At 36.4% G+C, this 16,110-nt stretch overlaps 1 protein-coding gene across 1 annotated transcript in view; it reads left to right on the forward strand.

The window, feature by feature from the left end:
- The window catches only part of SPCS3 (signal peptidase complex subunit 3 homolog (S. cerevisiae)), a 21,850-nt gene extending 17,167 nt beyond the window's left edge, over window positions 1–4,683 (forward strand). The window contains exons 4-5 of the mRNA XM_006834414.1: window positions 3,470–3,585; window positions 4,531–4,683. Of these exons, the coding sequence (XP_006834477.1) occupies window positions 3,470–3,585; window positions 4,531–4,663 (249 nt within the window). The 3' untranslated portion in view covers window positions 4,664–4,683. The remainder of the gene's footprint in view (window positions 1–3,469; window positions 3,586–4,530) is intronic.
- Window positions 4,684–16,110: the final 11,427 nt, after the last annotated feature.

Here is a 16,110-nt window from a genome sequence, read left to right on the forward strand (position 1 = left end):
GATTTACACCCTCGGAAACCCTGTACAGGGTCGCTATAGGTCGGAACCGACTCGATGGCACTTAACAACAACAAGACTGAACTATTGGTTTTTGATTGAAAGTGTTTAGTTCAGTTAGATTTAGTAGTTTTGTTGCAGGTGGCATAGGGCCTGAGGTATTTATGCCTTGGTGGCATAGTGATCAAAGCGCTTAGCTGCCAACCAACCAGTTGATTGTTTGAACCTACCAGTCTGGTATGGCACTGTAAGATAAGTACTGGACTACTAACCATAAGGTTGGTGATTCAAACCCAGCAGCCACTCCTGTGAAATCTATACAGTGTTGCTATGAGTCAGAACTCACTCCACATCACTAACAAGAAGTCTCTCCTTGGGAGAAAGATGTGGCAGTTTATTTCTTTAGTGCTTCGAAGATCTTATGTTTTGGGGCCATTCTCGTTTATCCTGTAGGGTAGCAATGAGTTGGACTTGAATGAACGATAGGTTTTTTTTGTTGTTGTTGGCTGTTACTGCTGTAAGAAGGAGCCCTGGCAGCCCAGTGGTTAAGTGTTTGGCTGCCAACCTGAAAGGTCAGAGGTTGGAACCCATCAGCTGCTCCTATGTGTCATTCTGCTTAAACCATATGAGGTAATTCTACTCTGTCCGGTAGGATTAGAATCAGTAACCATCAACATTGACAATGTGTTTATTGCCAAAACAAATCTTCTTAGGTCCTATGTTAGTGTTTTCTAGTTGGTCTTTATTGTTGTCTGCTTTAGTGCTATCCACACTTAGTTTTTTGTTTTTATTTTTAGAATTGGGATGTCCACTGCTGTCCAGGCGATTGTGACCCTAAGGACAAAGTGGAACTGTTCCCTAGGGTTTGTAAGGCTTAAGGGATGGAGTCCTGGTGTGGCGCTGTGGGTTAATGCGCTGTGGGTTAATGTGCCAGACTGCAAAGCAGTTTGAACTGCGAGGTCGGCAGTTCAAGCTCACCAGTTGCTCCTCGGAAACCCTATACAGGATCACTATGGGTCAGAACTGACTTGACGGCACGTAACAACAACAAAATCTTAAGGGAGCTGATTGCCTCAGCCTTCTTCCATGGAGTGTCACTAGTGGGTTTGAGCCTTGAACCTTTTGGTCAGCAGCGCAGCGCTTAACCCGCATCTCTCCATCAGGGTTCCTTAGAATTGGGATAGAAAACATAAAAAATCACAATGGCATTTGGGATAACTTTCTTGATTGTAGATAACTCTAGATACAACACAAATGAAATGACTTAATTTTTAATTTACCTAATTTACAAGGCTTACTGTATGTACTTTGTTAGAAACACCTTAAAAACTTACATGTAATTTGCATTATATCACAATCTAATTTCTGAAATTCAAAGTGCATAATTGATGCTGAAAGTGTGAAGTGATTAGTTCTAATAATTGAATTAAGATATGAAATTAAAATCTGGAATTAAATCTACTTACATTGTTTTATATGAGTTAGATTTATGTTTGTCACCAGTATTGTCTGGAGGTATCTCACAGTTAAAGGTGTGTCCACCTTCTGTTTTTTATTTGAGCTGCACTTATTTTTAAGGGATAACAAATTAATCATATGTTTATTTAATTGTTTAATTAGCTAGCGAATTATATATTTTGTGCCATGTATTTTGGTAGGCATTAAGAATATTGAGTATGTTTTCATCCCTACCTTTAAGAACCAACAAAATATTAAAACAGACAAACCTATATGTGTATTGTTCTACAAGTCTCAAAACATTTCCCAGATTTATATGACCTCATCTTTTGTAACAGGTATACCTAAATTATGTTCATAATATTGGCATACCCCAGCATGACTAATAAGTTAATACAGTTTACAGTTTTCTTTGGTGAATGAACAGGTCTACATTAAAAATCATTTCACTTAAGCATATCTTTGATTTTGTGTTCTTCAATCTTGATGTTTATTTTCAAATTTAAAAACTTTTTGAGGTGTAGGTTTGAATTCTTTAGAAATACCACTCACATTTCTGTTTTTGAATTAATATCGCTATACACTGAGCAATTGGTCTTACAAACCTAATGACTAATAACTTAATAAAAACAAATTTCTTGAGGTTTAGTTTTGTCATTGCTGTTGAAACCCAAATGTGTTTTCTCTCCATTTTAGTCCCCTAATTTAAACATTTATATGTGTGTATGTATGTGTGTGTGTATATTAAGCACTGTTGAATCTGTTCCAACCCATAGCGACACTGTGTAGGGTTACCAAGTAGCGGCTGGTGAGCTTGAACCTCCAACCTTGAGTACATTCCAGTGCATTAACCTGCAACGCCACACCAGGACTCCATATATACATATATGGGTTTGTGCAGGCCCGCTTCTTATACAGGTTTTGTTTTTTTTTTAAAACACTTTGTGAAGCTGATAACTCTGTAGCTCATCTCTGCATGAGCAGTTTGCTTCCAGTAAATTGCATATAAAAATAAAAAGTGGTTTCTTGGTTGTTGAATATTTTTTATCATGTTTAGTGCAATACCGCAAACAATGATTAACTCCCTGGGACCCACATGAAGCGCCACTAGTGATAATAGGCAATGAAAAGGCACGATATGACAAGAACCAGCTGAATTACTTGATTTGTACAGTAGATTGAGGTCTGTACTTGTGGTTGCGTGCCATTTCAAGATAAATGAATCCTGCGTAGGACCATTGTAAAAAAAAAAAAAAATTGTGAAGCTATCATTGCAGCTACTCCAGCAGGTGTAAACACCGTGCAATTTTTGCAAAATACCTTTTTATTTCGTATTGAAAGTGTAGCTTTTATGTATAGCAAGATATAAAACATAGGAGGGGGTTTCAAGGAGTTGTGGAAGAATTAGAAGATAATGGAATTTTTCCATGAACTTTTGAAGCTGCCTCCTACAGCATACAAAATATCTGTATATGTATTCAGTAAGGCTTCTAATCAAGAGTAGGCTGTTAGTAAAGTTTTTTTTTTTTTTTTTTTTTGCAGGGGGCAGGGTCAGAGTTGTACATGAATTTTCAACTATGTGGAGAGTTGGTTCCCCTGTGTGCTGTGCTTAATATAAAGGCCAAGAAAGATTTCTAAAGAATTTCATGTCTTTAATGATTTCTTGATAATTTAAAATCTTTGTAAGATTTGTGAATTTTCATGACATAATTTGGCAACAATGGCAATTATTAACAGTGTGAAACTCTTTGTCCAGCACTACTCAGCATCCATAGTGAACTTGAGGTCTCAGAAATCTTACTGGGAAAATGACCTAAAAGAATAATTTTTTTACCAGGGATTTTAATCTCTCTGATCCTTTATCTGCTTGTTACTGTGCATGCTTTAAGATTTTAGCAATTCCCTTAAAGTTAAGGTTCATTAGTATAATTAAAATCCCTACCACACTTTTATTTTTAAGTGACAAGCTGCTATTTCTGATGGAGTTACCTGATTAATTTTCATTTTAATGTAGGCTCTGAACCAAGTTGTCCTTTGGGACAAGATTGTTCTGAGAGGTGATAATCCGAAGCTGCTGTTGAAAGATATGAAAACAAAATATTTTTTCTTTGACGATGGAAATGGTCTCAAGTGAGCAATTCTTTGTTTTATTGTTTTCATTTAGTGAGATGTAAAGGGGAAAAATACGCAATGTATTTTATTTTAAAGAAAAGTATTAGAAGGTAAAAAAGGAAAATTGTGAGAGAGCATCTATAAATTTGAATGTACAAATTGGGTAGAAAAACTGCTACATAAATTGGGATTCAAATTAGACGATCAGGTCTCTTGCAATATGAGAAATATATTCATACTAATAAAGGTTCATAGCTTCTGCTTTTAACGGTATACAGGGAACATAAGCATGCCTGTCTAGGGTCAGGGTTGTGATTGTCAAATATAAGGCTTCTTTCAGACCTCAAGAACTTACCATGGAAATCTTAAAAAAGAAACAGCTTATGAGGTGATTATGAAATTTCCAGTATTGGTTCTCTTTAACTTGGTTTCTGTGAACCTATTATTTCTTATAAAAAAATGAGAGAATTAGAATGTTTGATCTCTCATAGCATTTTTTAACTCTTATACTCTGAGAAAATATTAGAAAGGACTTTAGCAAAGAGCCATCTTGACCAAATGTCTATTTTTGTAGATTAAAAATTTCAGACTATGATAGATTTTGATTTGCTCAGTTTTGCCCATCTAGATAATGATAGAATGTGGTTTCAAATCATTATCTTCTAATTCCTAGCTCCAGCCTATCTTATATTTACTGTGTTTTACTGATCTAAGTTTTTTGGTTGATAGTTCTAATAACTAAGTTTAGGAAAGTAATCATGGGATACCTGTAAATTAAATGGTAGTGTTTTCTAGCATTGTTCTCAATTTTAAGTGTAATGATAAATTATTTTATTGAAGATGAATGGTCCTATTAGGAATTATTGCTTATAAATGAAGATTTTGACATCATGTGTTTGAATTAAAATGTGTTTATTGGTTTACAAATGCTTTTGCTTACTTCTGTTTATTATCTTTTTATAGGGGAAACAGGAATGTGACTTTAACTCTATCTTGGAACGTTGTACCAAATGCTGGAATTCTACCTCTTGTGACAGGATCAGGACATGTATCTGTCCCATTTCCAGATACATATGAAATAACAAAGAGTTATTAAATTATTCTGAATTTGAAACAGCATATTTTTATACTTTATGAATCGTATCTCATTTATTCCCTTGTATCTCCATTTGCTTTTTTCTTTTTTTTGCTTTCTTTTGTTTGTTTAAGAACCAATATCAAAAGGCATATTTGAAGGGAAAGGTTAATGAGTAACTTACATTTAATTTTATAAACAAAACAAAAAGCAAAGTAGGTTGCAGAGTAAAGTAGCATAAGAATAAGACAATTGCATAATTAAGAATTTATAAAGAAAGTATTTCAATTGTACCCTGTATTTCCATTATTGTTTATGTAATATAAAGTGACCATGAAGGATAGTTAAAACTTTCAGGTGCCTGTAAAGTCATAAGAACATTGTGTCTTATGCTTTCCATTTGTGCAGATTCACATTGGATGTGATTTAGAAGTAGACATTCTCTTTTATATTTTTTATTATAAGTCTGATTACTGGAAAAATACAGTGGTTTTTTTTTTTCTTTTTTTGGAAGCCTGGCATATAAAATAGTTAAAAATGATGAGATTTTCTTAATTTATGATAGGAATGCCCATAATTCTTGTTTTTCTTGCAGGTGACTAGCAACTTTATCCACTTAAAGACTAAATACCTCTTTATATGCTGTAACTCATTCTGACTCATTTATAAGTCTCTTAAGTTAACTAAATGTGTGTCTTTCAGTGCTTTCTCTCAAAAACGTTCCTTTGTATTATATCTTTGTATAATTTTTTAGCATTGTCATGGAAAGCTGAAAATGTTCGCATGGTTTATCCTGAGTCAGGTTCTAGTGAGCATGCCTTGTGCCACTATGTGGTAATTATTTAATATTTTCTATAGATTCATGTTTTAATAATGATTGGAGTAATAATAATAACCAATATTTGTGGTGTGCTTTTCCATTTACAAAGTACTCTCATTTTAATGTATGTTATCTTCAATAATCTAATGAGATAAGTAGCTCAACTATTATCTCTATTTTCAGGTGAAGGAACTGAGACCTAGAAGTTTAGTGAATTGCTCATGGTCAAATAGCTAGCAAGGAATGGCGTTAAAACTTGATCTCAGATCTTCTGATTCTTTAAACTTATTCTTTCCCCTATACCTCAAATTACAAGCTAATCAAAATTCACTTGCAAGTCTCATTGTTTTGTACATTATTTTCTACCACTCCTAGAAGAGGTTTTCTCATCTTGTATGGAAGTGACTAATTTTAAGCTGCCAACTTATGTGGAGGTAATGTTTTATTCTTTGCATAACTTCATTTTTCTTATATTAAAAGTATTAGGAAATCTGTAAGTATTTAAAAATAATTTAAAGATTGAATATATAATATATGGTTAAGTATTTGATCATAGTTTTTCTGCAGTGGGCAAATGAATATCCTCAAAGGTAACAGTTACCTGAAGAGCAAGACCAAACACTGTAGTTACACAATCAGCAGTAACCAAAAAAGGGCTACTATTTTCTAAGACTAGTTCAAAGTAATGTCTAATATTTTGTTATATTTACCTCATATAAAAAAAATCCCCATTAATTGCTACATTAAGTTCAAGCAGCTATTGTATGTAGTTGTACAGTTCACGTGGAAGCATTTGTGTATGACTTCTTTAATCCAGCAGAAAGGTCAAAGATACAGAATCATAAACACTAGACAGGGTTTATTTCCCAGCTTTTCATTATCCTTTATGAGTCTCGGTTTCTTTGTCTGTAAATGACAGAATTGGACTAGATAGCTTAAATGGTGGTCCTTTTATACCACACAGTTCTAAGAAATTTGCTACATCTCCTCATCAAAGAGATTGAGCAAAAAAGCAACTGATTAATGGGACAACAGGAAGATAATTGAAAGAACGAATTGACGTATAATTCATATTGATCCTGACTTTACTTGTGATAGATTTTACACTGAGAAAATTTAATTTCATTTAGTTTGTACAAATACTAGGTATGGAAACTTAAAACCTGCAGGCATGAAAGCTTAAAAATTACGTTCTTAGTAAGGCCATGCACAATAAGCTAGTAGAGTAGTCTCAACCAGACCTAAGTACCAGTGTAATAGTTTATTATACCTGCTAGTTCCTACTAGCTCTGGTAGCGTAGACGTTACGAATTGGGCTGCTAACCTCAAGGTCAGCAGTTTGAAACTACCAGCTGTTCCGCGGGAAAAAGAAGCTTTCTGCCCCGTGAAAATTTACAGCCTTGGAAACCCTATATAGGATGGCTATGAGTTAGAATTGACTCCATGCCACATAACCAACCAACCATGGTTTGGTAGAGTTAAAATTTACTTGAGTCATGGTTTGTTTATATGACATACCCACTGTTTTAAAGTCTGGTGCAGAAGAGAAGTAGAAATGCCTGACCTAGCACAATGTAGAGTTAGGTTTTTGTTTTTAACTTAACTATGGGAAATTGCTCAGGACAAGAATGCTCCAATATGGGAATAAGGAACCTCTGTCTCAGGAACTCACTCTTGGGTGTGTACAGCTTTTTCAGTTGGCCTTAGTTAATACATTTTAAAAATTAGTGTTCTTCTGTATATTAGTTTAATAACTGTATCATCTAGCTTAGTATCAGTAGTTTGAAAGAAGTCTCATAATGTCTCCAAAAGAACATAAAGCTTTAGAGTTTTAAAAAACTAAATATGATGAGAATTGTCTGAATCTGGAAAAAAAAATAATTTACAAGATACTTATCTAAATTAGAAATGTGTTAATTTAAAAATAACAGTACTCCAAAATACCCCTATTAGTTTAGCCTAGACAAGCAGCTATATCTGTGTTTTTAATTCCGTGTTGGGTTCCTGGTGTGGCACTATAGGGTCAGCAGTGGACTGTGAGCCACAAGGTTGTTAGTTCAAACCCACCAGCTGCTCTTTGGAAATCCTAATCATGGTCTCTATGAGTCGAAACTGACTCGATGTCACTTGACAACAATAACAACTACAATTGATTTATACTTAAAAGACAATAACACCAAACTTAAGAAACTTCTTAGGATATGGTAGGAAAGTGGGTTATTTTTAATATCCTTTCCTATAATTATTTTATACTTCTTTGGTGGATCTCTCTAGCCTATTAATAGTGCTAAGAGATGAACTTTAAGATGATGATTGTTTAATACTGACACCTATCTAAAGCTTAGCGATCTAAAGCTTTGCATCTTTGAGGTATAGGTTAATGCTGGAGTTATTATGTAATACTTTGAGTTGACATGAAACGGGTTTATGGTTTATGGGGAAAAAACCCTATAAACTGTGAATTTTGGTAGTAAATAAAAAAGTCATCCATCTCAAAAGCTTTTCCTTGCTTTTAGCAGAAAGCCTGTGTATATTATGTGTGACTCCCAGCAGTTTAAATAGATCTGTTTTTAAAAAGTTGTTGCATGTTTTTAATGCAATTTGGGAAATTGTTTAATTCACAAATACAACAAACTCAAAAAAAAAAAACAAACCATGAAAAACTTAAGATGTTTGAGGAATTTCTTAATTGCAATAAGTGCTCAGCATTTTTTTCTAATGAAAATGAATTTTGTTTACAAGTAAAAGTATGCATTTTAAAAGACTTTCAAATTTATGCTTTTTATGTAACGCTGCTCAACTAAATGTAAATGAAAGAAACTAAGTCTAGTAAACTGATCCTTAGACATTTCTTTTTAATTTTTCTTTGATGGTGTGGTTGGGTGGGTGCTTGGGGGTTTGTTTGATTTACTTCTAAAATAGCTTCTCCAGAGGTTATGCTCCTGTACTAGACTGTAAGCTCTTTGAGGGCAGTCTGCAAAATTTACATCTTTGTATCTTTCTCAGTGCCTAGCATAGTGACACTTGCACATAATAGGCGTCCAATAAATAGTGAATATAAATGAAATCATTGTGTTTCTAATGTGACCAAACCATGGAGATTCTCTATATTTAACGCTGTTACCCTTTGTAAGTTTTGTCTTTTTTATCCTTGAGCTCCTAGGTATTAGGGGACTTTCTCTTGGTCTTGCAGCTAATTTGGACTGTCCAGCCACGATAAATGTTATTCTTGCTTCAGTTGCCTTTGGCCTGTGTTTTTTCAGTCTTTTGATATAAGAGATCAAAGCAATAATTGGCCACTGGTTGAGAGGATTAATATGTAAATTGATTCACTTTAGAAAACCATAACAGACTCAGCTTTTAAAATCTCAGGCAGGAATGGGTGATTGCCATCTGGCATAGGTTAGTTTGGTTTAGTGCCACCACACATCTGGCTCATAGGACTGCTGAACCTAATGAATTCGGGAAATTGTGCTTTCCTACTTAGAGCTATCAGAAAAGATAAGTATTTTTCAGAAAAAAAATGTTTAACAATTAATTTGGACAACTGAAACAAAAGAACTCTAAAATAGTGGAAATTCAAATGAGCTCTGGTAGCATAGTGGGTAATGAATTGAGATGCTAGCCATAAGGTTAGCAGTTCAAATCTACCAACAGCTCCATGGGAGAAAGCTAAGGCCTACTGCTCCTGTTAGAATTTACAGCCTCAAAAATGCTATATAGTTGGAACCATCTCCATGGCCTATAACCACCACCACTACCAATGGGGTTAGCAGAAAGGTCTGGTTTTTGTGTGTTTAGTTTTTGGGGTTGTTTTGAAACCTAAGTTTTCTCTCTCTGAGGGCTAGCTAGATTTTGCTTTTTTTTTTTTTGCCTCCTTAAATGGGGATTCCTATGTCCAAACTCTGGTGGCATAGTGGTTACGAATTGGGTTGCTAATCTTACGGTTGTTGTTGTTGTTATGTGCCATGGAGTCGGTTCCGACTCATAGTGACTCTACACAGGGTTTCCGAGGCTGTAAATCTTTACGGGAGCAGACCGCCTCATCTTTCTCCCGCAGAACCGCTGGTAGTTTCGAACTGCTGACCTTGCGGCTCGCAGCCCGATTCGTAAGCAGTTCTAAACTACCAGTGGTTCTGTGGGAGAAAGATGAGGCTTTCTGCTCCTGAAAAGATTTACAGCCTCTGAAACCCTATGCAGGGTTGCTATGAGTCAGAACCAATTCCATGGCACATAACAACAACAACAAATGTCCAAACTTTCTCTTTAACCCTTAATTGTCCTTACTCATTTGCCCATTTTCTTTTCTACAGAAGATGAAGTGTTTAATCAAGTGTTTTAGCTTCTTTAGATCATTGCCTGATTAATGGGTCATCATTCTGAAAGAAAATACTTTATCTGAGTAAACTTCTGTGAAGCTTGAAACTTCTTAGCTGTGCCTTTCCTTTCTGTTTGAGAATAACAAAGGGACGTTTCCCTTAATGTTTGTTAATTATACATATCTCACTTGTGTAACTGCTGAGTAGAGTTGGAAATAGGCATTTGGGAGTTGAAAAGAAAAAGGATTAATTAGTAGCAGGAAGTCTTTGATCCTTTTAAGACTACTACTTCTGTGCCCCAATCCCTTGCTTGTTAAGGTGTTTGGGATGGCTTTAGGTACCTGATAAATGGGGGTGAGTGCAAAGAGGGGGAAGGAGTGAGTATGGAGAAAGGGCTTTTTTTGTTTTTTAAAGTTTTTGTGAATTATGTGATAGTTTACATGGGAGAACATTAGCTTTGCATTCATCCTATCGTATATCGTTTCATTGCCATGGTTCCAGTCCCCTCCATTCATCATCAAACAACCAAAGGGTATACCCTGCAAGTGTGTCCCTCAGTCGTCAGCACATAGACCCTCTCCTTCTCTGGGTCTAGAGTCCCCAGCCACTCCATCTCTCCAAGTCATTGTCTCTGCCTCCATTTCTGGCATCACTGTTTCTCTGGGTAGGGTCCTGCACTCTGCTCTTCTCCCTTGGTGGTCCCAGGGATCTCTGCTCCTGGACTGCAAGGTCAACCACTCCCCTCCTTTTGTGACAAAACATCTACCTTTACATTTCCAACCTTCATGTCAGGCCTGATAGCAATTATGTACTATTATATCACAAGAGTCCTATTCCCATCTGTCATGAACCCGGTCCAGACGGATTGGATACTATTTAATGGAGAGTCTACCTTCTGGAGAAAAGGTTTTGAGCTGCTTTTGAGGGGTTTTGAACTTGAGGGAATTTGGAACTCTTAGAAGTCTTCCCAAATCATCTCCCAGATTGATTTGTTAAGCCTGGCATTTGTTCTGCTGCAGCCATCCCCTAATGGCTATAATATGTGTGTGCATAGACAACTAGAACTTATAATTTGTTGAATCCTCACTTTTTATTAAATGTTCATGAATATCATGTTGTTAGCAGAGTCCTTTTGCTACATGACTCTTAATTTCAAACTTTGAGGATTCATTTTAAGTTCTCTTTAAAAAAAAAAAGGTAGCATCAATTTTCAGTTATTTAAGAAAATAAAAAATTATTTCATGCTCACACAAGGAATCCACGTAGGTGTTCAGACAACTTTCCACATTATGTGACTGAAGTACTCAGGCTTAATTAGCTTGGCACAAAAGTATCACATGTCAATTCATTCTACAGGTGAGAATGAATTATATGGCCCCACATATGTAAGGGGTGTCTGGGTTTTGCAATGCTTTGAGGAATTCGAAGTCTTCCCAGTGTTGTATGGGAAGCCACTTTTCAGTAACGTTATTCTTGGGTAGAGAGAATAATATGTTTTTTTTTTTTTTTTTTTTCTTTTTACTGTGAATTTAATATTTATAGACAAGATCATCCATTTACATTCAACAAATCATATACTTTGTTTCATCTCAATGATTGTAATTCCTTCCATGCAACAGCATTTATCCTGCATCTTGCTTGTGGTTCCTTCCCATTTCCATTCTCCCCTCCTTTCCCATCCATTCTCAACTGTGTCTTTAGGGAAATGTTGCCCTTTTGATCTTGAATGATTGACCATTCCATTATTCATAGTGAGCATATTTTACTAGTGTTGTTGTCTCCCTTATACACCTATATACTGCTTGTCTGAAAGTTAAGGTATTCAGACCTGAAGGGCCGCAGTCTCAGTTTCCTCTAGTCCTGCCCAGTGAGACCAGTCTTTTTTTTTTTTTTTAATAATTTTTAGTTTTGTTCCACATAGTGTGCTCCCCATATTCCAGGATGCTCTAATGTGATCCTTTTCCGAGCAGTAGGTAGTGGTAGCCAGGCAGCAGCTAGTGTTGGTCTCAGGGTTGTGGAAACTGATGTTCACATGTTCCATTAGTTCATTGGACTAATTGATTCCAAGCCTCGTTAACTCTCATCACTCATTTCTTCTGAAGCTGAAAAGACCAATAGCTGCGCCTTAGAGGGCCACTCATGAGTTTTTAAGATCCCAGACACTACTCACCAAAGTAGGATGTAGAACATTGTCTCTGTGGATTATGTAATGCCAATTGATCATGGTGTTCCCTAAAACGATGATTCTGAACACACACCTCCCCCCCAAAATGATGATTCTCAACCCAGGTCCAGCAACTCATTGCCTTAAGATATCTGATAATATCTAAGAAATTTTCATTTTGCCCACTGTATGCTCACCCACATTCATAGTTGTGTTTACATGAAAGGTAAATAGCCACATACCAATATTTTTTCAAACTCATATATTTATGGGACATGTAGCACTGTGGGTTAATGCACTGGACTGCAAAGTTAGTTTAAACCACAAGATACGTGGTTCAAGCTCACCAGTCACTCCTCAGAAACCCTATACAGGGGTGCTATGGGTCTGAACTAACTTGATGGCCCTTAACAACACTATCCCTTGTATACGTATTCCACTCTTCCTCTCATACTCATTCAGCCAATGTCTCCCCATATGTATCTACCCACATACTATTGTTGTTCCCACATTGTATATCATTTTTTACCTCTATTCCTTTTAGCCCTTGCATACATTCCTGTGTCTTCACCTGTCTTTATTCTGCCATCCTCCCTCTTGTATATTACCCTCCCTGTCATCCAAGTTAACATATGTCTACCCTACCCTTGTAACCATCAAATAATGTTTCTTTTAGTATGAAAAAAAAACAAAAACCAAAAAACACCTTTTCTTGAGATTTTATAATAGTCATATAATGGTTGTCCTTTGGGACTGACTAATTTCACTCAGCATAATGTCCTCCAGGTCATTCCTGTTATGGGTTTATTGCAGATTCATCATTATTCCTCAATGTTGCATAGTATTCCACTGTGTATGCACTAAAGTTTGTCTATCCATTTGTTCATTGATGGCCATTTAGACTGCCTCCATCTTTTTGCTACTGTGAATACTGCTGTGGTGAATATTAGTGTGCACATATTTACTCATGTCCTGATTGTTTCTGGCGATATACCAAGTAGAGGGATTGCTGTAGTTCTGGTGTGGTGCTGTGGGTTAATGCGCTGGACTACAAAGTTGGTTTGAACCACAAGATAATCAGCTGTTCAAGCTCACCAGTAGCTCTTTGGAAACCCTACACAGGGTTGTGATGGGTTGGAACTGACTCAACGGCACTAAACAACAGCAACAATAAAGGGTCATATGGTATTTGTATTTCCAACTTTATGAGGAATCCCAATACTGTTGTTTTCCACAGTGGTTGAACCATTTTTATAGTCCCAGCAGCAATGTAGGAGGGGCCTAGTCTCTCCACACCTTCACAATCTTTCATTGTTTTTTTGTTTTTTTTTAACTGTGATATACATGCTGGGGTGAGATGATTTCTTATTGTTTTGATTTGATTGGCTAATGATCATGAGCATTTTTTCATGTTTGTTGACTGCCTGAATGTCGTCCTTTGTTAAGTGTCCATGTTTTGTGCCCATTTTTAAATTGGGTCATTTGAATTTTTCTTGTAAAGGTGTTGTAGTTTTTAAATTTTAGAGCGATTACTCCCTTATGTAATATGTCATACAGATTTCTTTTGCTTTCAGTGAAATCTTTTGATGTACATAAGTGCCAGATTTTTAGAAGGTCCTAGTCATCTCTTTTGTCTTGTACTGCTTTTGTATTTTTAGTAATGTTTGGTAGTGTATTTATCCCATGTATTGGGGCCCCTAAATTTGTCCCTAGTTTTTCATTTGTGATTTTTATAGTTCTAGATTTTACATTTAAGTCTTTAATCCATGTTGAGTTTGATTTTATATATGAAGTGAGATATGGGTCTTGTTTCAGTCTTCTGCAAATGGATTTTCATTTTTACCCAAACCATTTGTTGAAGAGACTATTTCTTCCCCATTTAATATGTTTCAACTCTTTGTCAAAGATCAGCTAACTCTGTGGATGCCTTTACTTCTGGGTTCTCAATTCTGTTCTGTTGATCTTTGTATTGTTTTTGTATCAGTTCCAGGCTTTTTGACCACTATTGTTCTGGAGTAAATTTTGGCATCAGGGAGTGAGAGGCTTCCACCTTTGTTTTTCTTTTTAAGTAGTGCTTTGCTTATCTGAGGTCCCTTGCTTTTACATATAACATTAGTGATCAGTTTTCCATCATCTATTTAAAACAACATTAAAAAGATGTTTTAATCTGGGTTTGAATTGCATTATATCTATAGATTGCTTTGGGTAATGTTGACATTTTCACAATGTTAAGTTTCCCTGTCATTAGCATGATATAGTCTATTTTTGTAAACCTCTTGGTTTCTTGTAGTAGTGTTTTCTAGACTTTTTTTTTTTGGTGTGTGTGTGTAGGTCTTTTTTCCCCTCTGGTTAGATTTATTCCTAAGAATTTAATTCTTTTGGGCTATTATAAATGGTATTGTTCTCCTAATTTCCTTTTCAGAGCAATTTTATTAGTATAGAAGAATCCAACTGATTTTTTTCTATTGATCTTTTACTCTGCCACTTTGCTAAATTTTGAGTTCCAATAATTTTCTTGCTGAGTCTTTGGATTATACTATGTATAGTATCATAACATTCGCAAATAGAACTTACTTCTTCTTTGTCAAATTGAGTGTCTTTAATTTCCCTTTCTTGCCTTATAGCTCTGGCTAAGACATCCAACACTATATCGAATAGTAGTGGTGTAAAGGACATTGTTGTCTGGATACTCTTTACAAAGAGAACACCCTAATACTTTCTTGTATATTTTAACATCTCTGTCATTTTTTGCTGTACTCAGTCAGGTAGCTTTACTCGATCAGTTCGCCCCCCTGCCCTACCACCTTTGTTTTGCCACAACACGCATAACCAGTTTTTGTGTGTACACACATACATACATGGGATATACTTCCCACCACTATGTCTGAAGGACATGGTAGCACTATGGATTAGGTGCTCGACTGCTAATTAGAAGGTCTGTGGTTCAGATCCACCTGCTGCTCCAAGGGGGAGAGGTGAGTCTGTCTGAATCTCCTTTAAAGATATAGTCTCAGAAACCCTATCTATATAGCAGAGGTTTGAGGCAGAATTGACTCAGTGGCATGAGTATGTTTTGACTGTGGTGGTGTAAGCATTAGGGCCTTTTTTCTGAAAGTGCAAATCATATTAAATTTGAAGAGTTAGGTTTTAAACACCTGTCATGTTTCTAGCAGAGTACTCTGGTCCCAAATATAGCATAAATTTTAGCTTTTATGAGCTTTATATTTTGTGGGGGTTTTTTCCCAGTTGGTGCTATATATATCACAATGTAATTCAAATATGCAGATGGTCTGTTGGTGAATGCTGCTTAAAAGTGGCTGCTTAACTTTGATCCAAATTTCCCGTGCTGTTGGGACTGGGAAGGGATATATAGGAATGGGGCTTTGTCCCCCAACCATCACCATTGGCTTCCTTGCTGATCCATAGACTTGCCAGTGGGGGTTTTCACTGCAGGGGTTTTGTACTTCTGCAAGCTACGGGAACCGTTTTTCAGTATTTCCTCTTTCCCTTATCAGTAATCACTTTACTGGGCTTCCCTGACAATCTTCTCTAAAACAATTCTCTTATAGTTCTTCATTATTTTACTGTGCAGAATTATTCCTTATAACACACACATATGTATGAAGGAGCTCTGGTAGCATAGTGGTTACGAATTGGGCTGCTAACCTCACAGTCAGCAGTTCGAAACTACCAGCAGTTCTGTGGGAGAAAGATGAGGCTTTCTGCTCCTGTAAAATTTCCGGTCTCAGAAACCCTGTACAGGGTCTCTATGAGTTGGAACTGACTCAACGGCATGTAATAACAGCAACATATACACACATATATGCTGTTGTTAAGTGTAGTGGTTACAAATCGGGCTGTGTGAACCGCAAGGTCACCAGTTCGAAACTACCAGTTCTGTGGGAGAAAGATGAGGCGTTCTGCTCCCGTAAAGATTTATAGCCTCGGAAACACTGTACAGGGTCGCTATGAGTCAGAACCGACTCCACAGCACTTAATAATAACTATATATCGTAGTGGTTACGAATTGGGCTGCGAACCTTAAGGTCAGCGGTTCGAAACTACCAGTGGCTCCGCGGGAGAAAGATGAGGCTTTCTACTCCCGTAAGGATTTACACCCTCGGAAACCCTGTGCAGGGTCGCTATGGGTCGGAACCGACTCGAT

This window comes from Chrysochloris asiatica, unplaced genomic scaffold (assembly GCF_000296735.1).
Source record: "Chrysochloris asiatica unplaced genomic scaffold, ChrAsi1.0 scaffold00011, whole genome shotgun sequence".
NCBI lineage: Eukaryota > Metazoa > Chordata > Mammalia > Afrosoricida > Chrysochloridae > Chrysochloris > Chrysochloris asiatica.